Raw genomic sequence first — 19661 nt, forward strand, 5'->3', positions numbered from 1 at the left:
GAATACACAAACAGATAAACAGATAGGTGCATGCAGGTGTGGGGGTGAAAAGAGAGAACTGCCCACTTTCCACCCCTATTTTGGCTCAGCATGAGTTTCAGAGAGATTTTTCTGAAAATGAATTTACTTCCAAAGAAGAGGCAGATTTGGGGGAGTGCCCTGGAAGTGACATCACAGGAAAAGGTGGAGTTTTGGTTCAGTGTGCCCCGGAAGTGACATCACTTGGTCCTTGCCACCACAGGAAATGACATAATTCCTGTCTCCCGGCTCCACCCCCAAAGTTGCCTGGCTCCACCCCCAAATTTTAGTGGGCCACAAAGGAGAAGTGAGGGCCCGGGAAAGAAAAGTTCGGGAAACCCTGTGCTAGAGTGTACTGGCCCTCCCTGCTTCCCATCTTTGGAAGTGCTGGAATAAGGCATCTTAGTCAGAATAGTCCTACTCTTCAATGCAGTCCTGTTTGGTTCTTGCTAGCAGCCAGTTCATCTCAAGAATTCTTCCTTTTGCCTGTCTGTCTGGGGTTACAGTATACCTTCGTTGTGTCATTGTCTTCATGATACCTGCGTATTTTGTAGTAAGTAGTTTTGTTCAGCACAGGGTGTGCTGAAAAGAATTGTGTGGGTGAGAGCTGTGAAGGTAGAAATGTAGAAAGCAATTGTACAAAGTTCCTGAGTATTTCTGTGCTAACTTCCTTCACCTTTTAAATTCCTGTTTCTGTTATCTCTATGAGCTCTCACAGCCCCAGTTCTAGAATCTACCTGTGCAGGTAGAATGAATAATGGAGTGTAAATCAATCCTTGACAAATGCTAACGCTGGGGATTTAACTTCCTTGTTTTGGAGTTATGCTGACTTGTAGAAAGCTTCCAGTGCACTTCCAGAGGGAAAAATCTTTCTGAAGCGTCTCACCTTTCTCCACACAGCCACAGAAAACAAGGAAGAACACCCCACACCCACTCCAGCTGCTTGTTAATGTTTAACTACTCTTATGTATATGGTTTTAGTATGTGATTCCTGCCTGGCTCATTGGAGCGATAAGAGCAGAGCTTGGGGACTTGGGAACAATGGGCAGCAGGGTCCAAATACCTGCTACCCTACACCAATCACAGGCCCCCTGCCTGTTTGAATGATCTAATAACGTGCTTGCATGTATATAGCTGTATATAGGTTTGCATGTATATAGCTGTATATAGGTTTGGCCCGTGGCCCATTCTTCAGTTTTGTTAGCGCAGCCATCTACCATGCTGCCACTAATAAAGAGCTGTTGCCTCGTCTCCTCGATGCTTTGAACTCACTATATTATAACTACTAATTGGGAACTCCTTTTGCTGTTGTTGTTTTTGGTCCTTAACCAAGCACAAAGTAAGGTTACTGGCTGGCTCATTTCTTGTGAATATTAGATTCTTCCCTCTTCCATGTTTGGGAGTTCTCACTGATTCTTTTTTCATACTCAGACTCATTTTTTCAAGTGCATATAGGCCTAGTTTGGTGTAGTGGTTAAGTGTGCGGACACTCTTATCTGGGAGAACCGGGTTTGATTCCCACTCCTCCACTTGCACCTGCTGAATGGGCTTGGGTCAGCCATAGCTCTGGCAAAGGTTGTCCTTGAAAGGGCAGCTGCTGTGAGACTCAGCCCCCACCCACCTCACAGGGTGTCTGTTGTGGGGGAGGAAGGGAAAGGAGATTGTGAGCCGCTCTGAGACTCTTCAGAGTGGAGGGCGGGATATAGGGTTGCCAAGTCCAATTCAAGAAATATCTGGGGACTTTGGGGGTGGAGCCAGGAGACTTTGGGGTGTGAGCCAGGAGACACCTGGGGCGGGAGCCAGTAGCAAGGGTGTGAAAAGCATAATTGAACTCCAAGGGAGTTCTGGCCATCACATTAAAGGGACAGCACACCTTTTAGAATGCCTTCCTTCTATAGAAAATAATGAAGGATAGGGGCACCTTCTTTTGGGGCTCATAGAATGGGACCCCCTGGTCCATCCTTTTGAAACTTGGGAGGTATTTTGGGGAGAGGCAGTAGATGCTATATGGAAAATTTGGCACCTCTACCTCAAAGAACAGCCCCCTCAGAGCCCCTGACACCCGCGGATCAATTCCTCATCATTCCCTATGGGAATCGTTCCTGGAGGTGCATAATGGCTGTGGGGGTGGAGCTTCCCCCGCCGGCCAGCTGGCTGGGGGATGGGGGAAGCCTGTAAAACCAGGGGATCCCCCGCTGGGACCTGGGGATTGGGAAGCCTAGCGGGATATAAATCCAAAATCTTCATCTACCTCACAGGGTGTCTGTTGTGGGGAAGAAGGTAAAGGAGATTGTGAGCCGCTCTGAGACTCTTTGGAGTGGAGGGCGGGATATAAATCCAATATCTTCTTCTTCTTCTAGTTGGGCATGGTGCCATGCTACTCTATGTAGTTTGCTGCCTTCCAGCAAGCAAATTATATGTCTTTCATCTGGCAACCAGAAAATGTATCCAACTATGTGATGTTTTATTTTCAGTTTGGAATTTCTCTTCTCCTGTTAATTCCACTCCCTTTCCCTGAATTATTAGCTTGTGTTTAAAGAGATTCTACCTCATTTCACTGAGATAAAAGGGGAAAACATGCCACAAGGTGGGGAAGCTTATTAAAAGGAATCCTCTTCCCCACCTTTCCAGTATTTTGTATGGTGGTTAAAAGTCTGGCACAAAACAAGAATAAATTTTAAATCTGCTTTCCACTTTAAGAAAACATGCATAACATAATCCCAAATGCAATTTTATATTGTTGTCAAACATTTGACAAATTTAAAACAGTACTAAAATATTTTAAAGAATTCAGTATTTTAAACTCAAGTACATGAGACTAGTTGTGTTTTAAGGTCTGCCTTTTTTTCCACAGGCCCCAAATATGAAATTTCAGGTTTACATGTGTGAGGGGGAAAAAGTACTCCCTAGCACCAATCTATAATTTTCAATCTCTAAGGATTTCCTAAGCTCTTGGACTCTGATCAACAATGAAAACTGCAAGCCAAACAGAAAATGTAACTGCTGACTTTACAGGATTTGCAATTGGGCTAGCAAGATTCCCACTCTGGTTTTGTTCCCTTTTCTCTGGTGGAGGAGGGATAGAAAGAGAAAGGAAACCCAGACAACCAGTTTAATGTGCTTAGAACAGAGCCCTCTTCAGGACAGAGCTGTGTCATGGAGGCTGCGTGTAGGATTCTCTCACCTCCCAGAGAACACCCTGCCTGCAGCCTTCATAATTACAGGCCTTGTGAATAATGGGGCATGCATTGCTTTTTCTCTGTTGCTTCTGGGATGGAGAAGGAGGGATACCATCCTGTGTGCCATTTCCAGAGATGAAACTCTGTTAGAGGAGCTCTTTTTCCTTTTTATGCAAAAAATACGAGGGAGCCCTCTTAGATAAGGAACTGAACTCTAGAATGCTGTTTTTTCCTTTGCTTCAGGTTATGAGTCAACCTGTAATATAACTATGGAATTCTTTTTTTTTTTTTTTAAATCAGATTACTTTTTTCCCCAAGCCTACAAAGTGTATTTTTTTCAAAAAATTAAGCTAATTTGTCTTTCTGAAAAACTAAAAAGTCAGCCTAAACGCTGTTTTTAAACCACCAGGTTTCAATAGTTTTGAAGCCCATATCATCCTAATAATTTGTCAAGAGAAAATCCCATGCTCCAACTCGTTTTTTAAACCTCCTAGCTAATTTTGGGGGGTGGGGTGGGGGGGAGCTTAACTGAGGCCTGCTTATTTTTTAGAACTCTGAACCCTAAGCTGAAATTGGTTTTGTGTTCTATTAAAATACTTAAACCCTCACCAACAGTTAACTGTTATTAAAACATAACCAGAAATTTCCTTCAGAACCTGCTGCAGCAATTACATTTTTCAAACCATCAGGAACACCCAAACGTTTTATTAATCCACTCACCCAACAAACACAAAGCATAAAAATCTTTAAAATAACTATGGAAGAAGAACTGCAAAACAAGAGCCAGAAGAAAGCCAAAAGACAAACTTTTAAAAGCAGTAACCCCTTTAAGATCTTTAAAAAAACAGTAATCCCTTTAGGATTTTTTTAAAAACCATGGAAGAAGAACCATAAAACCAGAGCCAGAAGAAAGCCAAAAGATATATTTTTAAAAAACAGTAACTTCTTGGAAAATCGTTTCCCCAAAGCACAAATCCATTTAAAACTAAAATACAAAACAGTTAAAAATTCTAAAACAAGTCAGGAGAACCCAACAAAATAGCAGAAGTATTTGAAAGGTTTTAAAACATTTTTAAAACAGCACAAAACCAAACCAAGGCAAACTAAACCATTAAAGGTTTGGTATGGTATAAGATCACACAGAATAAATGTCAGCTGTGTGAGAGCTACCAGACATGGACATCAGATGTCTGAGAGAAGGAAGGAAGGAAAGAAAATAGGTGGGGAGGGAAAGAAAGAGGTGGAAAGAAAGCAACTGGAACTTTAAATGCATTCTTCAAGCCACTGGCTGGCTTGGCTTGAAGAAGTGGTTTAAAGAGACAAATGCCTTCTCTGGTGGGGGCTTCAAGAGCCACACGATGTGTGTGAAAGAGCCACATGTGGCTCCCGAGCCACAGTTTGGCTACCCCTGCACTAGAGAGATGGGCATAAGGCAGCGTCACCTTTTCATGTGACCAAGATCTGGTTGCGTTTCATATTTCAAAACTGTTGTGGCATGGTCTAAGCCAAAGGGAAGAAGAGAGCACGGGTGTGTGGGGATGTGGGGGGGGGGGAGAGGAGAAATTAGGACCTTGAATCAAGCATGTTTTTTGAAGGGATGTGGGTTTATTACAGGAAATGTTGGATCCCACTAATCTGGCAGAAATAGTGGCCAGGATTGCCTCTGGTTTAGGAGTGGAAAGGGAGGAACTGCAGGCTTCCTTGCTTTCAAATACGATGCTTCTGATAGCAGTATCTGAGCAGAGATCTTTCAAGCTACAGGGACCATAAGGCAAATTGTTGATAGCTGTTTTTGAACTGTTGCACTGCTGTTTTGGTTTTCCAGAGCATCCCTGACAAGTGTTTGTCCAGCCACTGCTTAAAGACTGCCAGTGATGGGGTCAATTGCACTGTTGAACAACTCTTACTATTAAAAAGTTTTTCCTATGCCAGTCCTATCCTCTGCTGCCAGTAGGAACAGCTCCCTATCCAGTTTGGTGTAATGGTTAAGTGTGTGGACTCTTATCTGGGAGAACCAGGTTTGATTCCCCACTCCTCCACTTGCACCTGCTGGCATGGCCTTGGGTCAGCCATAGCTCTGGCAGAGGTTGTCCTTGAAAGAGCAGCTGCTGTGAGAGTCCTCTCAGCCCCACCCACCTCACAGGGTGTCTGTTGTGGGGGAGGGAGATAAAGGAGATTGTGAGCCACCCTGAGACTCTTGAGTGGAGGGCGGAATATAAATCCAATGTCGTCGTCTTCTTCTTCTCTTAAGTGGCAGCCCTTCTAATACTTCAAAAGAGCAATCATGTCTTCCCCCTCAACCTCCTCTTCTCCAGACTGAATATCCCCAAGTCCCTTAGCCTTTCCTCATTGGGCTTGCTCTACATGGTTACTCAGAAGTAATCTACAGTGAGCAGTGTGGCACCTACTCTCTACACATGCACAGGATTTCAGTTTTAGTTTAAAGAAAGAAGATATTGGATTTATATCCCACCCTTCACTCTGAATCTCGGTCTCAGAGCAGCTCACAATCTCCTTTATTTTTCTCCCTCGCAACAGACACCCTGTGAGGTAGGTGGGGCTGAGAGAAGCTCTCCCAGAAGCTGCCCTTTCAAGGACAGCTCTGTGATAGCTATGACTGACCCAAGGCCATTCCAGCAGCTGAAAGTGGAAGAGTGGAGAATCAAACCCAGTTCTCCCAGATAAGAGTCCACACACTTAACCAACCTCTACACCAAACTGGCTCTCCTTTCTCACATCAGACTTTCTAGTTAATACAATTCAGACTATCCCTGAAGTTTCCAAGTAGAACAACTAGATTCGAGCCCAGGAGCACCTTAGAGACCAACAAGATTTGGGGGAGGGGGCACAAGCTTTCCAGCATTAGAGCTCCCTCGACTAGATAATAGGAGCTTTGACTCTCAAAAATCTTGTTCTCTAAGGTGCTGCTGGACTCAGATTTAGCCATATAAATCAGTGGACTCCTTTCATTAACTTAATTTATTAACTAACATCATGTATTCCCTGCCTTCCTCCCTCAAAAGGACGTTGAAGTAGTTTGACACACTCTCCCCTTCTCTTTTATCCTCACAACAAACCTATTTAAGGCGGTTTAACTCATGGTGCGGTCACATGTACCATTAGTGACGACACAGCTCCGTCTGGCTGACGGATTAAATGTGTTTGTTCAGACAGCCACATCTGTCAATCAAGCATCATCCGGGCTCATCCAGGCTTGCTACGCATGAATGGCGCATTAATTTGACAGTACATAAAGTCCGGCCCTTTTTCAAAACAGCGGCACAAGATCGGCTTTTTGTTGTTTGGACAGCTCATGCGCGATACTGCCTCTCACCTTTTTTTTTAAAGAAAGCCCCAGCAGACATGCACATTGCCAGATCATCCGGGAATCTGAGGTGACACTTCTGCTTCTCCAATCAACACAGGATCGGGGGGGGGGGGGCGTTATCCCACTATTCAGAACAGAAAAAAAATTCTTTTTTTCCAATGTGGAGGATTTCAAGATATCATTGTCACAGCCAATTTCTAGGAAAATAATTCCTGGCAGTTCCGTGGTTTGGATCGGCAATGTTAATTCTGGAAACTTTCGCCCTTCCCCCCCTGCCTCTGAAGAAAGTTTTGATTTCCCAGCTCCAAACAGTTGGGCGCATGTTCAATGGACCCGCTCCCTTCCCAGAAATCACCATCTGATTACACATGCTCCAAGAAAGGAGTGTGATAGTATTGGTTGTCTGATTGCGCACAACAGAATGAATCACATTCTTGGATGCTCGTCTGAACTGCCCTGCATCGATTCAATATTCAGCAGTTCAGATTTGAGCGCTATACCCCCGCTTTTAATGGTGGGTGTGACCGCACCCTCAGAGTATATTATTGGTCCAAAGTTTCCCAGCAAGCTGCCAGGGCAGAGTGGGCATATGAATCAGGACCTCCCAGATCTGATTTGGACACCCTAACCACCAGCTCCTACTAAACACACTATATTTTAATGTATTCTTTCCTCCTAATGGCAAACTAGAATGATGTTTATAATGTATGTTATATCTTCAAAAGTAAATTAGGTGGACAGGAACACCTCTGGGAAGGGCATGTTCTCAGTTTAACCCAGACCTGCAAGCAACAGGCCTCCAGTGCCTTGTGACACTCTCACCATCATTCTCCCATTCTGACATGTTACTATTTTGTTGGCTTCCTAAGCAAATGCTATCCAGACCAAATGTTCTTTCAATTTGTTAATTTCACTATGAGTTGTTTTTTCTAAACTAAAGCATCAGTATTCAGGTTAAATTGCCGTGTTGGCACTTTGCAATAAATAAGTGGGTTTTGGGCTGCAGTTTGGGCACTCGGTCTCTAAAAGGTTCGCCATTACTGGTGTAGACAGTCCCTGGTAATGGTGTACAGAGTCCCTGGTAATGGCCTCAAATATCTCATGCCTGCCATATCCTTTGCCATATCCTCATGACTTTCAGGCTATGCTCTTTAATACTGTTTCTTTCATGACAGAGTTGCTAAGAGATCAGAGTGCGTGTGGATAGAGTGTTATATCCATGTGAGCATGTGGCTTTCTATTCTACTCTGTCTTCTCTTGCCATAGCTGTGAACACAGGGCCTTAATTGTTTCTTGAGAGTGGAACGAAATGAGGTCCTCCTTTAACTGCAGATATTCCCTTAACACTTAAAGAGCTGTCTGTTGCAGCACAAATAGGAGAGCCCAGCCCAGGTCTCCTCTCTGGGGACAGCTATGCCTTCAGAGAAGCTGAGTCACACAATTAACATTACTCTCTTGTCTTTAATTATTTACCTCTATCTCCCCCTGCTGGCCATTTTTGAAGAAACTGTTTTGAGTCTAACACACACGGTATGATTAGATAGTTTTCCATGTGGTAGATATCATTGTATAAGAAATGAGCGTAGGTGATAACTGGGTTTGCCCTCTTTATTTTTTTCAGGTACTCTGAGCCTTGCTGAGACATCATGTCCTATCCCAGTGCTCCTCCAGGTTATGACGACAGGAATCCCCTCCATCCACCACCACATGGGGGATATTCTGGGGGATATCCTGCTGAATACCCTGGGGCTTATCCACAGCCTCCGCCATATAGTGGAGGCTATCCCCAGCCAGGAGGCTATCCCCAGCCAGGAGGCTATCCCCAACCAGTTCCTCCTATGCCAACACTTCCAATGAATTTTGGTAAGCTGTTTTTTCTTCTTGGGTCAGGGGCTGTCTTAATTGAACACCAGATTTTAAAAACTGGAGAAGGTGAATGTTGTAACTGAAAGTGTTTTAGGCTTGTGTTTAAAAACACGTTTAAAGATAGGCTTAAAAAAGGTGTGCGTATATAACTGAAATTTAAGCTGTTTTCTGGAAGCATCCAGATTTTATCTTTGTTCTGCAGAACAACAAAGGTGATTCAGTGATAATTTAGTTGGATTCTGGATGAGGGCAGGCCTCTTTGGTGAGCTGAACGATTTGTTCTTTGTGATGGTTCAATTCCCTTTATACAAGGTCACTTAGAATTGGATCCAGTTGACTGTTTCCCTGGGTGGAAGCATGGACCATAACTTTTTCACCTTCCCCCTCCAGATAGAGCCCCAGATGCCCATTGTAATACTGCTCCTGGGGGTCCCAACCAGGAGCGGCATTTTAGTGGGTATTTGGAGTTGAAGCCAGAGAGAGGTGGTTAAAAAGTTGCACTCCGTGGATGGAAGTCCCTCAACCCATGGAAACACTCCATGGATGGAAGTCCTTCAACCCATGGAAACACTCCATGGATGGAAGTCCTTCAACCCATGGAAACACTCCATGGATGGAAGTCCTTCAACCCATGGAAACACTCCATGGATGGAAGTCCTTCAACCCATGGAAACACTCCATGGATGGAAGTCCTTCAACCCATGGAAACACTCCATGGATGGAAGTCCTTCAACCCATGGAAACACTCCATAGATGGAAATCCTTCAACCCATGGAAACACTCCATGGATGGAAGTCCTTCAACCCATGGAAACACTCCATGGATGGAAGTCCTTCAACCCATGGAAACACTCCATGGATGGAAGTCCTTCAACCCATGGAAACACTCCATGGATGGAAGTCCTTCAACCCATGGAAACACTCCATGGATGGAAGTCCTTCAACCCATGATGTTAAGTAGCTCTTAACATCATCTGATTACCCTTGTATGTGCCCAGTCAGGGTAAGAAAAAAGGGCTTTTCCCACTGTTTCAAATGTATTGTAATCCGCCGTAGTGATTGTGGTGCTAGATGGAGTAGTTAAATCCAGGTAGGGTTGATTTGATTTTGTGTATTTAACATGGGGAGGGGGTTGACATTAAAGCCACTATATGTATTTTTTCCCCTAATAGAACAGGAACATTAGAAGTTAATAACTATGGGGATGACCCTCAGAACACTTCCCCTGCCTCTTTTCACCAATATTGCTGTCCTAAATAGAGTTACACTCTTCTAAATCCATTGAAATCAGTAATTCTGAGCAGGATTGTACTGCGAGACATACCTAACCGTATAAAGCTGTCTGATAGTAGGTACCTAACAGAGCAACGCGAGGAGAATTTTTAATAAAGCAGGGACTTGGTTCCAATAGCTACCTTCCAATAGCAACTTTGGTTCCAATAGCAGCCTTCAAGGATGCCTTTTATCCTCAGAGTTAACTAATCAGAGTGAGCACCACAAATATTTCCACAAAGGGAAAATATGAAGCCTCTAGAGCCAGTTTTGGAAGATGTTCATGGTGCTGACATAAGCAGAGTTGTACCCTTCTGACTTTGGGTTTAAAGATGCGGCACTGTAAAATAGCATTTAATTTCTTCAAGGCACTTAGCTTGCCCCTCAACAGTTTTTGGATGGTTTTAAAAACTTTCTGCCCACTCTAAGCCTCCTCTGCTCTCCAGTTGTGGCATAAATACCCTATGGTATTTATGGTAATGCCATAGGCTGGAGCCCCCTCTGAGCAACCAATACATGACTTAGGGGCTCAGGGGCCTCAGGCCTCTCCCAGGCAACCAGTTCCAAGCATAGTGACAAACTCCTTTGAGTGTATGAAAATGTTTTCCAGTCTATTGCACTGTTGTACAGAGCATGTATGTGGAAATTTTCTTTTTAATAAGTTTCTTATTATTTTGAATGTTGCAACTTTGTTCTCTGTAACCATAATTAGCCCCACTCAAGCACATTACTAAAAGGGTGCTGGGGGAAGGGAGGCAGTTGGTCAATAGATTATTAGATCCCTCTCTCTCTCTCTCTCTCTCTCGGCTTGGCTTCACGAACGAAGATTTAAGAAGGGTGCAATAGTCCACGTCTGCTGCAGGCTCGCTGGTGGCTGACAAGACCAATGCGGGACAGGCAGGTCTGGCCACAGTGGCTGCAGGGAAAAGTCCGATCTAGGGCTGGCGCTGTAGCAGTGCGATTCTTCCTCAATCTCCTTTTGTCCTCAAGACCAGCTATGCGTGCGTTCTCAAAGGAAGAGGCAGCCTGGTGGATTAGATCCCTAGGAGTGCACAGATATGATAGGCCATACTTGTGAAGGCTAATCAGAGCCTATAAATGGCAATGTGGATGGAATGCTAGGAATAAAGGCCCTTTTACTGTGAAATATTGCAATTGACTGCTAGTGCCAGTGCAGATACCCAAAGAGAAGCGAGGAACCCCTCTTGAAGATGGGTTAGCTTTGGGAGAGTGGCGTGCAGCCAGGCAGAGACCTGGGAAGACTGCAGACTGTCTAGACCTCTTGGAGGGCCCAAAGCGAAGTAGTACTTGCAGGTCAGCAGGACATTCTGCAACACTGTGAAAGCAACACTAAAGGTACACGCATGAGGGGAGAGGGTTATGCAAGAGAGCACAAGGGCAATACAACCAGTATTATAACTCCGAATAACGAAATACGAAGTTCAAAAGTTATAATTGATATTAATCTCAATGTATTGTTTATTCAGACGTTCTATGTATGTGAATAGTGTATCTTACAAAGTTGCACCAAAAAGGCAGTATGTTCATAAGCCCAAAACTCTCTATATTAATGTAAACATAAATGCCACCGAAAGGGGGGGGGAAAGCCAGACCGTTTTCGCACACAGCTTACCACGTGGTCACGTTCCTGTTCTCTCCGCAGCGTCTGTCGGATTTCCCATTATCTGCGCCGAAGTTACAGGAAGTGCCGTGGCTTTTGCGTAGCAAACGTAAACCGCTAAAACCCAGTTTACGTTTGCTACGCAAAAGCAGCAGCACTTCCTGTAGCTCCGGCGCAGATAATGGGAAATCCAACGGACGCTGCGGAGAGAACAGGATTGTGACTGCGAGGTGAGCTGTGTGCGAAAATGGTCCCAATGTCCAGTAAAGTCCTGTCTTCACTTCTTAGGGTACCAAGACCCCCTCCAAAGAGTATCCCAAACAAGGAGTTGACTGAAATTGTTTTGTATTACACTTCTTCCTAACCGGGACCTCTGCAAAGATTTGATATCAATCTACAGTTCCTATTTCATGTAGCAGTATTCATAACTCTGCAAGGATTTGTAAATCAAAATATAGTTTCCAATTTTTCATTCATTAATCAGCATTCCTTGGAAACTACATGGGGGAGGTTAGGCTGTGAGTGTGTTCCTGCAGCCCCCCACTCAAAACAGTGCTCATGGCGTGCTAGAGAAGCACTGGTCACAGTGTAGAAGCCTGCAGTTGGAGGGGGAATTTGGTGACAATCCCGCCACGACTCCGTGTCCTGAAGAAATGCTCTTCCACTGGTGGGAAACCATAATTAGCTATAGTCCTCTGTTTTCCTGAGAAATTTCAGCAAATTACTGAAAAAGCAGTTCATTTTTCAAGCATTTGTATTTTTATTATAATTATATGCTGTGAGGCCAAAAAGTTTTCCCCTCTCATATCCTTTGCAAGGCAATCAGATGCAGAAGTTCTTAATCAGTTTCTGCTGGCATCTCTTTAAGAAACGGTCTGAGACTTGCTTTCTGAAAAAGTGTGTGTGTGTGGGGGGTGGTGGTATGGTATATTTCTAAAGGCACTGGACCCCACATGTGACCCATGTAACTATGGATCTGATGGTAGTGGATTGAGACATTGAACATTTCCTCAGGTTCCTGTTGGAGAAGATAAACTTTCAAAGTGCCTGATCCCAAACTGTTTAGGGCTTTCAAGGTTGATAGCGGCCCAGATAGCAGCCACTGCCAAGTCCGCATTTTTTCATCTTAGGCGGGCAAGGCAGTTGGCCCCTTTCCTGGAGGACGGCGACCTGGCAACAGTGATCCATGCAACGGTCACCTCGAGGCTGGACTGCTGCAATGCCCTCTACATGGGGCTGCCCCTGTGCCGAACCCGGAATTTGCAGCTAGTGCAGAATGCCGCTGCCCGGCTGTTGTTAGGGCTCCCTAGACGGGAGCACATTCAGCCGGGGCTTCGGGGACTGCACTGGCTGCCGATAACATACCGAGTTTGGTACAAGGTGCTGGTTATGACCTTTAAAGCCCTTTATGGCCTGGGACCTGCCTACCTTAGGGACCGTCTCTCCCCACATGTTCCCCAGAGAGTGCTGAGATCGGGGTCTCAGAACCTCCTTATAATCCCTCGGCCAAAGGAGGCCTGTCTGAAAGCGACCAGAGACAGGGCCTTTTTGATTGCAGCTCCCTGTTGGTGGAATCAGCTCCCGGAGGAGGTGAGGGCCCTGCGGAACCTTGAACAGTTCCGCAGGGCCTGTAAAACAGCCCTCTTCCGGTTGGCATATAATTAATTGTTATCGGAATGCCTGAATATTTAAATCTCGAACATCAGATTATTGAATACTGGAATATTTGAAGAATTGATTTAAGAAAAGGTAGCATAGTACATATTGATGTGAGTTTTATGTATTTTTATGTATTTTATTGTATAATTATTAATGTATTTTAAACTGATCTTTGTTAGCTTTTTATGTTGTAAGCCGCCCTGAGCCCACCTCGGTGGGGTAGGGCGGGATATAAATCGAATAAAATAAATAAATAAATAAATAAATAAATATCAACATTCTGTCTTTATCTTGACAGGTGATAGCTATGGCAGCAGTGGTACAGAAGGGAATGGGGCCTTCAGCTCTGCAGACTGGGATGACAAGAAAGTTAGACATCGTTTCATCCGCAAGGTAAGTTCAGCGAAGTGCTGTGTGGTCTCCATTGCGAACTCTTCTTCTCTGGAGGAAAATGGCCCGTGTAATAGCACAGTGCACACTTGTGTGTCAAAGAAGAGAGTCTTCAGGGATCAGTCCTTGGTATTTCACGTGAGAGTTCCTCATTGTGCTGCTGCAGGAGAAGTATTACCCTAATTTGGGGAAAGGAATGAACTATGATTACAGGAAGGCAGCTGGAATCTATGGACAGAACTCCTATCATGGGCAGGGAATCATGTCATGGGGTGATTTTTAGGATATTAATGTGGTCAACAAATAATGCCAGATTGTTTTCTGGAAACCTTTTTTTCCCTGTTATGCCTAGATGATTGTTTTAAAAGGCATAGGAAAGGGTGCTTGAGCACAATGTGCCCATTTCCAGATGCCTAAATGAGAACCCTTCTGTTAGCAAATTTGAGAGCAGCATGCCATTTGAGATTATCAGGAAATATTGGATTCCGATTATACCCAGCTGAACAGATAAAGGACACCAAAAAGTGGAGGTTACCAGTTATATGTCTCTTTGGCTTTAACTTTTCTAATCATCCCTTCCTACTTTTTAAAAGCAAATTGCTGGATTTCAACTGGATTTTCCTATATATGGACTTTAGGATGAACTGTATCAGAGTATTAGGGTTTGTAGAATCTTTCGGGCTCAAGTGCCGTGTTGTAGAACATGGCACTTGAGCCCGAAAGATTCTACAAACCCTAATGATGTTACCAGCCATGAAAACCTGAAATCTTTGTATTAGAGTAACTCACATGAACTGAAGTGTTTTTAATATTTAAATTCATTGTAAAATTTTGTGTGTGCACATGTCCCAGTTTTTGGAGCTGAGACCACTGGCTCTTTACAATTCTGGGTAAATTTCTCCTTATTGCATCACTGGTTATTTACTAGTGTATTAACTATAGGAATACTGTGCATTACAAAAAAATCTGATTGATGGCTTTTGCTCAGTGGAATTTGTTTGTTTTTTTAGCAGGTCTTGTATGCTGGGTATTTCCTTTCAGTTTGTGAGGTGCTAAATAAAATCTGGACCTCAGTCAAATAAGGATCCCTTCTGTGATGTGATCAACAGCAGAACTTGGGACATGACCAGGGCTGGCTCGGCCACGAGGCAAACTAGGCGATCACCTAGGGCACCAGCCTTTTGGGGGCGTCGAATTGGGCACCCCCCATGTGACTCAGTGATGTTATCGATGCAGGGGGTGGGCACCAGAAGTTAGCGTTGCCTAGTGTGCTAGACAGTCTAGGGCCAGCCCTGGTCATGACTTCCAGGCGCTTTAATTCAGCTCTAATGTCTATGACATGTTCCCAAGTGCATTTAGGTACCCTCGCACTAACATCATGTCTTCCTATCCAGGTTTACAGCATCATCTCAGTTCAGCTGCTTGTGACTGTGGGCATCATTGCAATTTTTACCTTTGTGTAAGTTCCTTTCCCTAGCTGTTGTTTTCCAGTCCTGTTTTCTTACAGAGAACCTGCTTATCAAACTAGTTCTGATATCTACCAATGAAATAAATATATTCCAATAAAATAATATGTATTTCATTTATTTGTCCAGAAGCTCAGAATGGGGAGGGACGGTGGCTCAGTGGTAGAGCATCTGCTTGGTAAGCAGAAGGTCCCAGGTTCAATCCCCGGCATCTCCAACTAAAAGGGTCCAGGCAGATAGGCGTGAAAAACCTCAGCTTGAGACCCTGGAGAGCAGGGGAGGGACTGTGGCTCAGTGGTAGAGCATCTGCTTGGGAAGCAGAAGGTCCCAGGTTCAATCCCCGGCATCTCCAACTAAAAAGGGTCCAGGCAAATAGGGGTGAAAAACCTCAGCTTGAGACCCTGAAGAGCAGGGGAGGGACGGTGGCTCAGTTGTAGAGCATCTGCTTGGGAAGCAGAAGGTCCCAGGTTCAGTCCCCGGCATCTCCAACTAAAAGGGTCCAGGCAAATAGGCGTGAAAAACCTCAGCTTGAGAGAGGGACGGTGGCTCAGTGGTAGAGCATCTGCTTGGGAAGCAGAAGGTCCCAGGTTCAATCCCCGGCATCTCCAACTAAAAAGGGTCCAGGCAAATAGGCGTGAAAAACCTCAGGTTGAGACCCTTGAGAGCCGCTGGCAGTCTGAGTAGACAATACTGACTTTGATGGACCAAGGGTCTGATTCAGTATAAGGCAGCTTCATATGTTCAACAACAATTTTCCATTCAGTGGTATTAATTTTTCTGGAGTTATCAAGGTTATCTCCACTGTCTGAATACTGTTGTTAGCCCTATTAAATGTTTAATCTCATCTAGACTTAGTACTACCTAAACATAACAAAACTGCAATTGCTTTAAAAACTGCAGTTAAAAAAAAAAAAAAGATTGTGTCTCCATTTCAGCTGCCTACCGAACAACGTAGTATGACTGGAGTATAAATTCCAGCTATGTGTTTAATTGGCTGGTGCCAGTCTTCCGAATCGATTTGCTATGATAGTATATGGTGAACATGTTCAGTTTTGCAGCTGTTAGGATTTAAGAGAGATTGGAATCAAGAGTTTGAAAAGCAAATTCTCAACAACTGTAGCAGAACCTGGCAATGCAAAACACTGATTGGCTGATATCTGTATACAACACACTTCTCTCCCACTTAGCTACAGAACAAGTTTGCAATTTAAAAATGAATCGAACAAATATTTGTATTGTGATCTAAAAGGCTAATGAAAGGACAGCTAGTCTGAAACATGCAGAATAATAGACAAGTGGATAGGGATGGGTATGCCCTGGGAAAATAGAGATTCATTTCGGTTCATGATTTGGGAGGCCACATTAACCATGAACCCTTATGAGCCTCCCTGGTTACTGAACTGGTTCATTTAATGAGGTTTGTGACTGGGTGAACTCGCGGCTTGGATGTCACACATGTGCATTACTAAAGGGACATTTCCTTTAAATGGCTTTTGCAAGGCACACTGCGTGCAAGTGAATTCTGAGAAGTGAGTTCACTCACTTCCGGGTGAGCTCAGCATTTAGACTTCACTTGTACATAGCATGCCTTGCAAAAGCCATTTAAAGGGAAGATACCAGCACAGCCTCTGCTGGGCAGCCTTGTTCAAATCAGCTGTCAGGCTGAAATAGATGCAAACCATTTCAGCAATCCCTTGCACTCCACCCCCCACCCCCACTTCCAAAGCATTGCTGAAATGACTTGCAGGCTCTGTCAGGCAGTCTGGTTTTAATCAGGCTTCCCAGCAGTGCCCCAACCAACTCTGCAAGGAGAGTTCTCCCCACAGGATCAGGTCCTTTGTGGGCTCTGTCAGGCAGTCTGATGGGCATGAACGGCTGCCTAACCCCAAAGTGAAGGTCAGCATTTCCCTGGACATGTGAGAAAGAGCCATGAGAACTAAGCACTGATGCAACGCTTCCTGCCCACCCTCTCATGACCTGCCTAAGTTCACATCATCAGCATTGATGTCAGATGGCCATCTAGCCTCTATTTAAAAACCCCCAAAGAAGGAGAGCCCAACCACCTCTCAAAGAAGCCTGTTCCACTAAGGAACCATTTTGTCAGGAAGTTCTTCCTAAGGTTTAGCTAGAAACTCTTTTGATTTAATTTCATCCCATTGGTTCTAGTCTGACCTTCTGGGGTAACAGAAAACAATTCTGCACTGCCTTCAAGATGACAGGTCTTCAAGTACTTGGAGATGGTGATCATATCACCTCTCAGTCATATCCTCTCCAGGCTAAACATACCCAGTTCCTTCAACCTTTCCTCATAGGACTTGGTCTCCAGACCCCTCACCATCTTCATTGCCCTCCTCTGACACATTTCAGCTTGTCTATACCCTTCTTAAATTGTGGTGCCCAAAACTGAACACAATACTCTAGCTGAGGCCTAGCCAAAACAGAGTAAAGTGATACCATCACTTCACATGATCTGTACACTGTACTACTGTTGATGCAGACCAAATTGCATTTGCCCTTTTAGTTACTGCATCACACTGCTGACTCATGTTCAGTGCATGGTCCACTAAGACCCGTAGATCCTTTTTGTACTTACCATCGCCAAGGCAAGTCTCCCCCATCCTATAATGATGCATTGAATTTACCTAAATGCAGAACTTTAAATTTATCTGTGATAAAATTTTGTTTTAGTGCAGTTTTCCAGCCTGTCATGATCAGCCTGTATCCTGAACTGTGTCACCTACTGTATTTGCTACCCCTCCTAATTTAGCATCATCTGCAAATTTAATAAGCATTCCCTCTGTTCCTTTATACAAATCATTTAGAAAGATGTTGAACAAGACAGGCCCCAGGACAGGTCCTTGAGGCACTCCACTTGTCACTCCTCTCCAAGAGGATGAAGAACCATTCACAGGCACTCTTTGGGTACAATTGATCAACCAGTTACAGATCCCTCTTACAGTAATAGGATCCAAACCACATTTTTCCAACTTGTCAACAAGAATATTATGTGGAACCTTATCAAAAGCCCACTGAACTCAAGATAAACTGTGTCTACCCTTGATCCAGCAAGGAAGTAAATTTTGAAAAAAGAGAGAAAGTTAATCTGACATGACTTGTTCTTGAGAAACCCATGTGGCTCTTAGTAATCACAGCTGTCCTCTCTAAATGCTCAAGGACTGACTGACTGATTATTTGTTCTGAAAGTTTTCCAGGTATAGACATCAAGCTGATGGGTTGGTAGTTAACCGGGTTCCTCCTTTTTCTCCTTCCTGAAGATGGGGACAACATTAGCTCACCTCCAATCTTCTGGCACCTCACCTGTTGTCCATGAATTCTCAATAATAACAGCCAGAGGCTCAGAAATTACATCCACAAGTTCTTTTAGTACCCTTGGTTGCAGTTCATTTGCCCCTGAGGACTTTATTTCATTTAAAGAAACTAGGTGTTTATGTACTACTATGCTGCAGCCCCTTTCCCCCACCATGTGTTCTGTTTTTGCCATGTTGCCTTACATTTTTGTCATTTCCCTTGCAAGAGAAGACTGAGGAAAAGTAGGAATTAAGCAATTCTGCCCTCTCCTCATCACCTGTTACAATTTCACTTTCCTGTCCCTGAAATGGGCCTACCATGTTCTTGCTCTTTTTCTTACTTTGAATTTAAGAAAAAAAACCCTTTAAAAAAAAACATCTCTCACTAGCCTAAGCTTTCCTAACTCTGTTTCTCATACAGCCAAAAATTCCAGTCTTTCCTAACTCTATCTGTCTTCTGAGATGGCACTCAGTTTCTCTAAGTACTTGGTGCTAAACATTGCTTACGCTTGCAAAATCTGCTGCTTCATTAATTGGGAAGCACTTGTTTAGTTGATCAACAGTGTTTGAATTATTCTACCTGTCTACACATATGTACACAAAGTTGTTTTATACATAGCTCAAACATAAGAGAAACTAAATGCACATACAATGCACAGTGTACACTTGATTTTTCTTTAAACATGTTAAGTGATTATCATGTGACATCCAGTGCATTTAGAGCCAAATGTGTGATTTAAACCCCACATTTAACTAGTACCGTTAGTAGTCCGCAGCTTTATATGTAAGGTGAAGACACATCAGCTTTTTCTTACAGACAGACATATGCATGAACATGCTCACTGTAACCTGTGAACAGGGCTAGTGATAGAGCTATTAAAGTCAGTATTGTCTATTTGGACTAGTAGCAGCTCTCCAGAGTTTGAGGTAAAAGCCATACATATCACATGTTACTGGATCCTTTTAAACAAGTATGCCAAGGGTTGAACGTGGGATCTTATCACAAATGGCATACTATTGGCTTTGGAAAAAACACTTGGAATTTAACTATATCTGTGATTTACTTAACTCCATGATGTTCATCAATATACAGAACTATGCTGAAAAAGACTGGAATTTTTTGGCTGTATCAGCACAGCTCCTTTCTGCAGTCCTGTACAGACAGTAATGTTCAGACATCTTCCCAGTCACTTCTGTCCCAAAATAGGAGATGGTACACTATGGAGACCACTGCCTTTTTTCTGTGGGAGTGTCTGCCATCCTATCGCACTAGATTGCTTTGAAGGGGTTGAATGAGACATTAACAACTTGTGCTTTGGGAAAGAGAAATTAAGTTTAGTTGAAGGTCTTCTGAAATCTCTGTTCTTTAGGACAGCTGGTCCTGTTATCACACAGTAAAACTACATTATTCTAGACGTATTTCAAACAGGAGTTGTATATATCTTTTCAGTGTTGGAACTAATTGCACAGAGCCAGTACCTGGAGTTAAAAAGGAAGTGACAGCTTCTGTTTGCTGTCTTTAGACTGAAATGTGAAAGTGTGATCTCCTCCCCCC

General features: G+C 43.8%; 1 protein-coding gene across 4 annotated transcripts in view; it reads left to right on the plus strand.

The window, feature by feature from the left end:
* TMBIM1 (transmembrane BAX inhibitor motif containing 1) overlaps positions 1–19661 on the plus strand; it is a 131182-nt gene that overhangs the window by 45824 nt on the left and 65697 nt on the right. For all 4 annotated transcript variants that reach the window (XM_060263307.1, XM_060263305.1, XM_060263309.1 and 1 more), the window contains exons 2-4: positions 8147–8388; positions 13241–13335; positions 14727–14791. In XM_060263307.1, the coding sequence (XP_060119290.1) occupies positions 8172–8388; positions 13241–13335; positions 14727–14791 (377 nt within the window). In that variant the 5' untranslated portion in view covers positions 8147–8171. The remainder of the gene's footprint in view (positions 1–8146; positions 8389–13240; positions 13336–14726; positions 14792–19661) is intronic.

The sequence above is a fragment of the Heteronotia binoei genome, chromosome 21, assembly GCF_032191835.1.
Source record: "Heteronotia binoei isolate CCM8104 ecotype False Entrance Well chromosome 21, APGP_CSIRO_Hbin_v1, whole genome shotgun sequence".
In the NCBI taxonomy this organism is placed as follows: Eukaryota; Metazoa; Chordata; class Lepidosauria; order Squamata; family Gekkonidae; genus Heteronotia; species Heteronotia binoei.